Source organism: Centruroides vittatus, unplaced genomic scaffold, assembly GCF_030686945.1.
Source record: "Centruroides vittatus isolate TY-2023 unplaced genomic scaffold, ASM3068694v2 contig_364, whole genome shotgun sequence".
In the NCBI taxonomy this organism is placed as follows: domain Eukaryota; kingdom Metazoa; phylum Arthropoda; class Arachnida; order Scorpiones; family Buthidae; genus Centruroides; species Centruroides vittatus.
Window position 1 is genome coordinate 1,670,794 of NW_027122188.1, and position 12,578 is coordinate 1,683,371.

Consider the following 12,578-nt stretch of genomic DNA (forward strand, 5'->3'; position numbering starts at 1 on the left):
CACTGTGGATATGGAATACCCTTGATGAAAACCCGCTTGCATCTCTGATATAATATGCTCACTCTCTACCCAAAATAGCAGTCTTTTACATAGGATCGTTGAAAAGATTTTGCTAACAGTATTTAACAATGCGATTCCTCTGTAGTTGCTTGTATTGTTTATATCTCCTGATTTAAAAATGGGAAATATTCTCGCCATTTTTCAACCGTCGGGGTAAATTCTGGTTGCCAGGACTTCATCAAAAATATCCAACAGCCTCTGTCGCAATCGCTCATCTACCAGTTTCCAACATTCCATCGGAATACCATCCAGGCCAGCTGCTTTACCTGACCTTGCCTCACTCAAAGCAATATCTAATTCTACGAGAGAAATATGCCTGTCAAGATAACCTACAGTTATCATCTTCAAACAAACAATTTCCTTATCTAGGTTATCACTAAACAGTAAACTTTTAAAATGCACAAGCAATTCAGTTTTAATCTCCTTCGGTATACGGAATTTACTTCTATTTTGTAATTTACAAATGCATTCCCAAAACATTTGACTTGACTTACACTTTGAAAGCAGTTGATTAAAACTGGTCAAATATTCCTGTTTCTTACTTTTACATAGCACTCTGAAATTTTGTTTCGATAATAAATATTCTTCCAATCTCCAATCCTCTCCAAGTCTCCTCCATCTCCTGAGCTTATTTTTCACATCAGCCTTTTGTTCTAAGCACTCATCATCAAACCACTCTGAATTATTCCTAGAGAAGCATTTAACTCCTTTTTCTCTACATCTAAATTTATCCATTATACCAGACACCATAACAGTAAGATTATTTAATTTGCTCATGCTATCATCAAATTGCCTGTCCCAACAGATACCTTGAATTTCGCTTACAAACGCCTCCTGCCATTCTTTCTTCCATCATCTATTAAACTGGACCGATTGTCTAGAGTAGCCCTTTTTTTCCAACCCTTTGGCAGAAACTTCAGGATGCAGCATTATATGATCAGACTCAATACAGTCATCTATACTAAAGTACAGTAATTTCTCAGCTGCCAGACTGTTTATACACAGATAGTCAATTACACTTTTACCCAAGTGTGAGAAAAAAGTATATTTTCCCTGTACATCCTCTTTAACTTGACCATTCACAATCATCAACCCTTTTGCTTGACATAATTCCACTAACTTCAAACCTATCTTATTGATGCATTTATCTTGTGAGTTCCAATAAACACTATAATCCAACAAGTGAAAAACACTACCTCCCCACTCCATTTCATTCAAAGTTCCAATTCTGCCATTAAAATCACCCAATAAATATATTTCTTCACTTTGAAAAGCATCAAACAATGACTCAAGTAACTTATAACATTTAACATAAACTTCTACTCTAATATAAACAAAAATTAACTTAATATTTTTCCAGTGTACTTCAAACAACCAATCTTCAACGGGACGAACCACCATCTCTTTCAATTCTTTATCAATCATCAGTACCATCCCACCTCTTTTTCGCCCTTTATTGAATATACTAGTAGCATTAATCTTATAAAATTCGTATGCATTACTTACATCTGTCGGTGGCTTTCTTGAATCTAATTCACCCAACCAGGTTTCCATCCAACAAGTGATATGAAACTTTCTCACAATGCTCCAATAGTCCATTTCATATTCCTTCTTCCATCCGTTCATGTTCCAACTGAGAACTTTTAATGAATCATGCTTACTCCTAAAAAAGAATTACTGACACAGCTATCCTCATCTTTATCCCTGTCAACCCTGCGAATGTTTCCATCTATCACCAATTTATCACCTTTGAAATATGCAATTTTCCCCTCCTTTCTGGCCTGTTCTAAATTATCCATCTGTTGTTTTCTCTTCTCTCTACATTCAATGGAAAGGTCCTCCCTTATGCGCACTGCCTTCCTCCAGTCAACATCCAATTTGGTGCAATTACTCTTCCAGCTGCTCAATATATCTCTTTTCGCTTGCATGAAAATGCAGGTAACCAAAACCATCGTATTATTTCTGGTATTTTTTGTAAGTCTGACACAGTCAAAAAGGACATTCGATAAACCAACATCATCCCGAATTAATTTCGATACTGTATCAAAAAGATTTTCCCTATCATTCAACTCTACATTAAACAATACCAAATTTCTTTTCCTTAGATTGCTTTCAAGTGTGTTAACTCTTTTGGTTAGAGTAGTGATAATTTGCATATTGTTATGGTCATTTCCACAGTTTGCACGGATTCTAATTTATTGATTCTCTCCGTCAATATATTAATCTTATCGTTCATTTACACAACATTGTCTTTTACTAAACGTAATTCTGTCTCTATTTTTAATTCTATAGCATCTTTCATTTCACTCAACATACCTCTTATCTCTTCTAAGAATAATTGTTGATCCAAATTCTTTCTAGTGTCTCTCACTTTAACAGCATTTCCAGTGGAACAGGACTGCAAACGTTTACCTGGTGGTGGTCTTAATATCCTTGCACTCTTCTCAAGAGCTGCTTCCTTTCCTTTGGCACTATCCCAATCCGCACACTCTTTAGATTTAATGAATTTATCCATAATAAAAAGCAATTACGAAAACTTAGCCGCAACAGGTACAACTTCACTTCAAAACACGCCAACAGCCTCAGCGACTATAGCACCCCCCATATAGGTTACTTATTTTGTGGAAATATTAGCTGTAGAATAAACATTTTATCAATTTCTGATCAGTAATTACACTTAAGTTGCAGTGATGTCAGTGACCTCATTTAGTTGATGCTTGATGACAGAATTTTCCTTAAGTTGCATTTTAAAATGTTTTGGCAAATGGTGTATTTTAAACTTACTTTCATTAAATTTAAACTTTAAAAAAAAGATAGCTGCAATGTTGTCACCTCTATAATAAATTTAAAAAAAAATCTTTCCATCATGACCATATGACATTCTATTGTCAAATCGAAAGTAATGATCTAATAAACCTGTCATTTAAAATGTATTATCATGCTTCAATTATGTTCTGATGGACAGTTTAAGCTGTTGAGTTTATAGAAATACCAGTTGCAAGGTTTGATGCAGGCATCAGGGCATACAAAATAGAAGCCCTGATCCACACATGCACACACAGTAGACCCCTATTGCGTGTTCCAGGCATTCTGTGACAATATGAATTCCTATTTCAAATAAAAATACAGTAGAGCGTCAATAAGTGGAACCAATTGGGGACTGGGGTCCTTCCAGTATAAAATAATTTATATTGTTAATTTAAATAATAGCTAGGGGCACCTCTAGTGGATGTTTTTGGCATACCGTGACAGAACCCAGTTTTTCAGCTTTATATAGTTGATTAGTTACTCTTGAATTTCTTGAAATCTATGACTTTTCTCAATTCTTCAATCTCTAGTTTCTCATAGAAAGTAGTCTGTCATACTTGGGAGAATATCAGTTTAAATGTAAATGTAAAATTTCAGTATAAAAATAAAAAAGATAAATATAAGCTTGTAGAACACATGCTAGATATTACATTTTGCTTACAACCATATGCAATATATTTTCATGCTGTTCATAAGCATTGTGCATCTTTTTGGTTGTTGCATGAGAGATCTTTAGTATTCTTATAGATTATATCAGTCCATTGACTTACAAATGTGTTCTTAGCAATTTTCAAGAGTTTGGTTTTCTCAAAATGTGGAATGTTCCAAAAGTTTATGGAATATGTGGCTAAAGATGTACACTTTTCTTTTTAACTTCATATTGATGTTTTTATATTCCTTGTCATGTAACCTATGTTCTTGCTTACTCTGTTTTCATTTCCTAACATGATGGGTATTTTATAGATACCTGGAATCATGTTTGTATCTACCAGGTCCTTGCCATTGCATAACAGATTATACAGTGTAGGATTATGTTTATATGTTAGTTAATATCTATATCTTTTTGCAATCTCTAATAAGCCACTATATATAACTACAATAGTTCTATTTTGTTGGGAAAAAAGTGCTAGGAAAGGCTTTCTAGTTCACTGGAGTCTGTGGGCTCTGGCATCAAGAGTTCTCAATGCAGCCATCTTATACTGCTGGATCATTAAAGTGACTCAAGATATACAAAGGATGGAATGTGGGTTCAGGTAGACATTGGAATCTGTTCATTTTGTCTGAATGCTGGCTAAATTAAAATAACTGTATTCAGTTTATGCTATAACTGAATATGATGTTCTGATAATCTGATGATTACTACAAGAACAGCTGAAAACATTTGATTTTCATAATTAAAAATGTTACAGTAAAGGTTTTTTTTTATTACTGTTTATTGTTGTAAGTAACCAGTTAAAAATATTTTGTCACAGCCCATACCTGAATTTTGTTAGACATGAACTAATTACTTGCTCATCCTATCAATTAATAATTTAATTAATTCATTAGAATATTGTTTTTGACTAACTTTTAATCATGTTATCTTTTATCTAATTTTTCGATAATCTTTGCAAATAATACATATTTGCTACTATTTACAGAAAGATTTATGAATTAATGAGTATTTTATAAGAAAACTTGTTATAAGCTAGCTATCCAGTTCTTTCATGCAGATTTTTAAATCCAGTGATACGGTATCTATTGCATTAATTTCAATTAAGGCATCTCTAATATCTTATCAATAATTTAGTAATCTGTTAAACTGTACAAGTAAAAATACTGCTATTAAACACTACATTAAATAGATTTATTTGATAATCATTTAAAAATCTTTGTAAAAATCAAAAATGTGCTCTTTCTTAGGTTTGAATTTTCATTTACTTTTGGATTTGATAGTGACTATGATGACAATGTTTCATGTAACTCAAGAAGAAATATTAAAGCAATGAGAGCAATTGACTTTTTCAGATTTTTTAAAATAAATTTATTAAAATTTAATTTTATGTAGAGTGCATTATTATAATTATTAGAAAAAGAACTCTTTAATAATTAAAACAATGAATATAATTGTTTCTTATGAAAGAAGCTTGTATACAATAAATTGATAGAACAAATTAAAAGCTCTAAATAAAGGCAATTTAAAAAGTAGTTAAATATTCATAAATTCAAAAAAAAAGGAAAAAAGTTGAAATTCATTTAGATACAATGAAAACAGATAGATGAAATGTAGTTTTATCAATAATAATGAAATGTACTCTATTCATTTGACCATCTAAAGTGGCAAATACATGCAGTTTATTTTTATTTTCATAAAGGACCCTGCACCTTTCTTACAGAAAGGTGCATGGTCCTTTATGTGCATAATTGGCTGAAAATGAAATATGCTGTAGTTTATGAGGTCCTTCCTTAGCAAAAGTCCTAAAGGGCAGATAGCTCAAAAATAGAGGATTTTTTTTTCTATAGGCTCTTCAAAGTGTACAAATCACACAATTTTGACCATTACCATGGAAACAGCTGATTAAAGTACTTTAAACCACAAATTGATTTCTGTTTTTTTCATAAAATAAATGATTAGCACACATTATGAATTATTTGGAATCTATTTTCAGCATCACCCAGGATTAACAATGTGGATATGATGGAAGTCTAATTAATCTCTTTGTTATTTGTTTAATGTGAGTCTTCTTGCTTCTCATTTTTAGGGTGTTTGTATTTTTGTTTTTATTAAAGTATGAATGATGGAACATAAATCTGTGGTTCATTATCTCTTCATTTTATCATCTCTGAACTCTCCCCCTAATTGAGAGCCTGTAGCAAAAAAAAAAAGTCCATTAGAACTTTTGATCAGGATCTCATAAACTACAATAATTTAATTTCCAGTCAATTACATGTAAATCCATAAGGTGCGGGATCTTTTAATCATTAAATACACAATAGGGATATCTGGACAGGGGCAAAAATACTACTGAAAACAATCTTGTGTTGATAAGTAAGCTTTAAATTGTACATTTTGATTAGTTAACAAAATACCTAATTTTCCTTTTAATATTAGAAATTTGAAATTGATTAAAAAATTGAAATCATGTGTCACTTTTTTAATCAGAAATAGATTAGATTAAAATTGAAACAATTATTATATATTCAAATATAATTTTTTTTAAATATTGTTTTTAAAAGTAACTATTATTTTCGTAGTTATTCGATTATTGTCTGGCACCAGATACCTTGGGAGACGGAACAGGTTGTGATAATATGACGTGTATCATCGTTAAATTCCATAAACTCGATTCTACCAACGACAATATGTCTTCATTAAAAAGATCTCATTCACCAGTTAACGAAAGTCCTAAAGAAGAAAAGAAAATGAAAGTCGAAGAAGAAACATCAATTTAAAAAAGACTTTAGCCATCGTAATTAAACATTTGTTACTTTAATTCTGCACAAAATATCCTATTTGCAGTTTCAAGACTGCACGGTAAGATATCATCACGTAAATTTCCTAGAAAACATCCGACCGATGTATATGTACCTGACATATTTTAGATTCATCACTTCGATGTGCGAATTCGTACGAATTCATGCTTAATAATGTGTTTGAGGTGTTTATAATTATATAAAAGTCATTGTTTGTATCGTATTATTCTCAAATGCATTTTTTCTAGTTATAATTTGTACATTACAGTATCACCTCATACACGCTATTAAGCTTGGAACTTCCGCTTCTTTATGGAAGCTGAAATTCAATTTTTGCCAAATATATGACGATTTATCTTTGAACACGAAATCTCGAAAAAAGTATTAAAAAAAAAAAGAAAAAGAAAACTTATTTCAATAGATATTTTTAAATAAATTGGCTTTGTGAAATAATAATTTATTTTTCATATGTTGTTAAAAGAAAACGAGTTCCATACATATAGATATATATTATAGAAAATCAGAAAACTTGCTGAGAATGAAATTTTTTTGTAAGAGCAGTACATCGTAAAATCTATGAAAACCATTAAGCTGATGACACTTTGGTTTTAAATAGAAGTTTAAGGTCGAAAATTCCAAATTTTTAATCATCGTCTACTGTCAGTTTTGAACGGAAGTTTTCTTTATTTATATTCACTTTACATCTGTATTCAGCATAATTTTCCATTACATTTAGATATTACTAAATAAAAAAAAAATACGAAAATGAATTTAGTGTATATAAATATAAATATATATATAAATGTTTTATTTAATTAAAAAAAAAACACTTTTATACACGATGTGTCTTTATAACATTTTCTTAATAAGCATTATTTTAAATCAGATTTAACAAAACATGATTTACGGGGTAAAATAAATTAAATGCACATAATTTTTTTATAAAATTGTGTAAGCCGTTACAGCTAACAAAATCCTACCGATTAAGACCAATATCGCGTCCGCGTTAAACTAGTGTCATAAAATTTTCTACAAGAGGTCATTCAAATACAACACACGCGCGAAATAACAGAACTTTGCGCTAGGAAAACATCAATTTTCAAATATGGCAAGCGCGATCTCTACCAAAGTAAATAAGTTATCGTATCATTTGTCTTGATTTTTATGCTGATCATTATTATTAGTTTACTTGGACTGAACTATATTATCTTCTAATTAAAATCTTAAGAAAAAGAGAATGAATTTTGTAATATTTATGACTCTTCGATACAATATAAAATATATTGTTTAAATAAAAATTCATTGCACCGAATATACGACTATCTTTTTCGAAAGAATCCAAATATAGAACAACGTCTAATATAAATACCATTATACTAGTTATGTCGTTATCTTATTACAATGTTTAAATCGTATGTATAAATTTGTTTACTCTCTGTATCTTGTACATCCCAAATGTTGTTCCTTCATCTTTTCTAACTCAAAACATATTTATTCCGACAGTAATAAAAATCAATATTCTGTTTTCTCTATTAACTCGTAGCTTTTTTTTTTTTTTTTTTTTTTTTTTTTAAATGAAAGTCGGCTAGATCGTCGCGACAATATTAACTTACTCTTTCTGTACCTGGTGATTTTTTTTCGTGGGTAATTCGGATCATGTGTCAATCGAGTCTTCCTTCGCTTAAATTAATTTTTTGATAATTATTTCTTTATATATGCAAATATATATAAAGTCCTTTCATATAAGTTGGCAGTTGTCAAACTAGATAGACTAAATCACTTTTAAATCATTTATAAGGGGAGAAAGAAGTATCCAATACCCCAAAAATTGCAATAAACAATTAACTATTTACAACTAATAAAGCAATCTCTTCATACAACCGGTTGAAAAGTTTGGTTTGACGACTGCAACATATATGGAAGGACTGGATAGACGTAAGAAGACCATACAATATAGTAAAATATATTCTAATATACAATTTCAAGCATGGACCAATACGAAAATTTATAAGAAAGAATTCGGGACATTTTGCGAGATGATGATAAATGATTTGATTAGAATAGAAGAAGAAATAAGAAAATTCCGTGAAGCGCTAGATGATAAAATTCAAATTCTTAAAATACAACCACAATCCTTATCACCTTCCAAGGAACAGATGCAAAGTGATGGGATTCAGGACACTTACAGTACATGGAAATGGATTCAAATTTGGAAGGGAAATTTGAGGATGATGATTTCAAAATACGCATCGACGTCAGCGAATTCTCCGAAGTTTTTGTCTTACAAGTTAGTCGAAAATAACAAACTTATAATACAGACATGGGCAAATGCGGCTCTTGCTGACAGTGTTAATTTCTGTTTTCTATTATTATTTTTATAATTTTGTGAAAATACGTTTATTAAAAAAATTCAATATTTGTTTTATATTATATAATAAAATCGCGCGCCTTACCATACTATCAGCCACGACAGTACAGAACTGCGGCTCCCACTGAACTCTTGCTTGCCCACCCCTGTTATAGTAAGTGAAGTTTCAATTAATGTTTAACTCATATTTGAATATCATTAATATTTTTCTACAGATAAATGCTAAACGAAAGAATGGTATCAGTGAATTGAATTTCGATCTCCATCTTCTCCATGGCTTCAAATCAGAAAACGTAAAACACTATTATAGATGGGATGTTATCAGTAGAAGGAAAATTATGGAATATAGAGGAAAGTCTGCATTTGATGAAATGAAATAAAAATTGCATATAATAATTTGTTATCCTTATTATTTTGCACGAAGTTTTGGGATTTGAAAATATTTGGAATCATTATAAATCGTTTTACCTATCTTATATCGTAAATTCTTAATCGATTCCATTGAGGATTAGGTGATTTCGTAATGTCAGTAATAGTTCCATATAGCCTATAATAACGAACGGTCTGATGGCCGAGTGGTTGAGGTGACAGCTCACCTCTCTGGGGACTCGGGAAGGAACCAGGAGGTGTCGAAAACACCAACAATAAGGCCATAATTACTTAAAAACAGAATCCATTTTTGTTATTCGGGATTACATTTCGAATAAAAATCATTTGTTCCCACGCAATTTTCATCCTTATAAAAGTAAGCGATAAAAGTGGAATATATGTATGGGGAACCCCGATGAACTTAGGCTTATCTGCCTGAAAGTTTCGCCAACACTTCATTGATAAAAAGAGAGGTTTAATAGGCAGAAAATGAAAATTTCGTGTAACCCGTGTGATAATGCATTTATCAACAAATCGATTTGTTATCCGATTATGTCGCGTCAAAGTTACACAAGCGTGTTATCTATATATATAAAATTACTTGTCCTGACTGACTGACTGACTGATTGATTCATCATCGCATAAAAGCAAAAGGCTGAACCTAAAGTGATGAAATTTGGTACACAGGATACGTCATGGAAACGCACACTAAGAAGGGATTTTTCGAAATTCTTCCGCTGGGGGGAGAGAGAGGGAGCATTAAGGCTTAACCGGAAGAACGGCTTCTACTCTACTATTTTAGATGCGATTTTTTGTTTGAATTGCTGAAAATCAAACGAATTGTTTTCAATTTGATCAATTTTCCAGAAAATTCATTAAATTGAAAACAGTTCGTTTCATTTTCAGCAATTCTCATCATTCTCAGCGGTAGGTGTTTTATAACAATTACTATCGTTGCTGAAATACTGAATATAAATGGTGTTTGCTTGCAAATTCCGCGCTGGAAAGTCGCGGGTAACAGCTAGTATACAGCATAAAAAAAAGGTAGTATTGTGATTTTAGTACCTTTTTTTATGAAAATAATTTTTTTTATGATTGATTTTTCAATAAATGCTTGCCTTAAAAGATTTCCTGGCTGTAAAACCTATAATGAAGTGTGCGACTCGTCTATAGTCATTCAGTTTAAGTGATCGTCAAATTTCGATTTGAATTTACTTCGGTTTGTCCAGCGCGTAACTTATACAACCAGGCTTAATTTTGTCCATTATGAGCAGTCTGGTATTTCTCATAATGGCACTTCTAATACAATTTATAATACAATCTTATAATACAATTTCTGTTTTTGACACTCCATCTTGGGCACTAGAGAATCTTTTCTATACTTATGCTTCAGCCAGGTTCGCATATGGCGTCTGGATGGCGAGGAAATATAATGTTTTATTGCTTGTCTTCGGACGTCACTTGGTGGTAAATCTCTTTTGCTTAGACTTCAGCAATTAGCCTAAATCAATTTTTATTTTTAATTCTGGATGTTTAAACGAAAGAGAAATGTTGATAGTAAGGTCATCAATAATTTTAGGGATTGCCATTAGGATCCATCCATTAGTTACATGTACTGTACTTACAATAGTTCCTTTGACATCAGCGCCGGATTAAGCCTCTAGCGGGCCCTAGACAAAATTTAAATTGGGGCCCCATATAAATAAGTTGCTTGAAAACAAATCTTAAATAATGTCACTGAAAATTTTTATTAATAATAGAGAATACAAACACTAATACAATGATAATTGTACAACAAAAAAGTTTCTGGTACAATGAGAAATGTACAGTAAGACCCCCGCTTAACGCGGGGGATGCGTTCCTAGACAACAAAGCGCTATGCGAAACAGCGTTAAACGAGACCATTATAATATAGAGTAAATAGGGATAGGGGAACACGCGACCAAAAAATAAGCAATTTTACTATAATTTTAAGTTATTTTTATATAAATTTTCGCATAATAATATATGTTAAATAACACATAAACTTGTTTTTTGCGATGAAGTCCCGTAGTTTCATTGGTCGCTTTCTTTTTCTTTCCTTAAGCAAATGTCGGTAGCAGAAGATCGCATCAAGAATGTCTCGCTTTGCTTTGACACTCCTATCAAAATCTGGATCATTCGCTACAATTTGATCAACGATTTCGGTTATCGTTACTTTTCCTAAGGAAATCTGTAGCAAGTTCTTTGGTTCTTCGTCTTCAGAATCTCTATTTTCCAGTTCCACACGAATTCCTTGTTCTGCCAGTTCTTGAAGACGTCGTTGGTAAGGCTCTTACCAGAAACCTGTAGTAATTCCCCAATATCCTGCTCGTCTACATATGTATCGATTAAGTTGACAATTTTGTCAACCTAACGATACAGCGATAGACTCTTCTCGATGAAAATTCTTGGATACCTGCAGCCATAACTTCTTCCACACTCCGTTCATACATTTATCAGTTAATTCTTGCCAAGAGAAGTCGGTATTTCCTATGGCATCTATGATGTTATTTTTTTTCCAAAATTCAACAAAACAAATATAGGTTTAAGGGAAGTACAGCGCTAAGACGAATTGCCACCTTTTGCTGATTGATTCGTGTTTCGGAATAATCGTATTATATATGAATCAATGAAATACCGCGTTAATTTGAATCAGCATAAATTTTGAGTGTTTTTTAGGAGTCAAGCAGACCGCGTTATATCGAATCAGCGATAAGCGAAGTCTTACTGTATATAATTTTAGCCATTAATTAGCCTTTCAAATATTTAAATTTTTCGTTTTTGGATTTTCATTTCAGAAAATTGATCAATCTAGCCGTTTGAGAGTGTCTGTTTCTTTAGTAAGCATTGTTAAGGACCCTTTCCTGTCCTATTGAATTTCTTAGTTCCCTACAAAACAGAAAGAATTAAAAAAATAATCAGGAAATGAAAATAACTGGCAAGTCATCTGCCATCTCTTATTTCTTGCAAGAGAACCGCTAGAAAAAATAACTAATGACAATGATTTGAATTGTCATCAAATGGTTTAAAAATATTTTTTTTAGTTTTAAAATATTAACACAGAATATCAGCAGATATCAAGTAAGATCACTTGATGTCATCTGATATTACATGGAACTTGACATTAAGTTGCTATTACTTGATATATAGTAATTGATATCAGCCAATATCATTTCGTATCATTGGTCATTTGAAACTAACAAAAACTATTTCAGAAATTATATAAGTTCATCATTGATGAACTTACATAATTTCTGTTTGATATTTTTACTAGGGTTTCTCAAACGGGATCCCGGTTGTTTTTTTAACCCGGGAAATTCTTCTCATCCCGGGAAATCCCGCAAATTTCTTAAAGGTTCACTTTTTTCTTGTTTCATGTTAATTTAGTATCCCTTCCAGTGTTGCAAGATTTAGCTACTTCGCGCCAAATTTGGCTACCTTTTTTTTTAGTTTGGCGTAAAAAATGTCATTTGGCGCATTGGCTACTTTTTGGGCTACA

General features: G+C 31.7%; 1 protein-coding gene across 1 annotated transcript in view; it reads left to right on the plus strand.

Moving 5' to 3' along the window:
* Positions 1–6,544, plus strand: part of LOC136975076 (protein phosphatase 1G) — a 75,711-nt gene extending 69,167 nt beyond the window's left edge. Inside the window, exon 9 of the mRNA XM_067270073.1 lies at positions 6,103–6,544. Coding sequence (XP_067126174.1) covers positions 6,103–6,300 — 198 coding nt within the window. The 3' untranslated portion in view covers positions 6,301–6,544. The remainder of the gene's footprint in view (positions 1–6,102) is intronic.
* Positions 6,545–12,578: the final 6,034 nt, after the last annotated feature.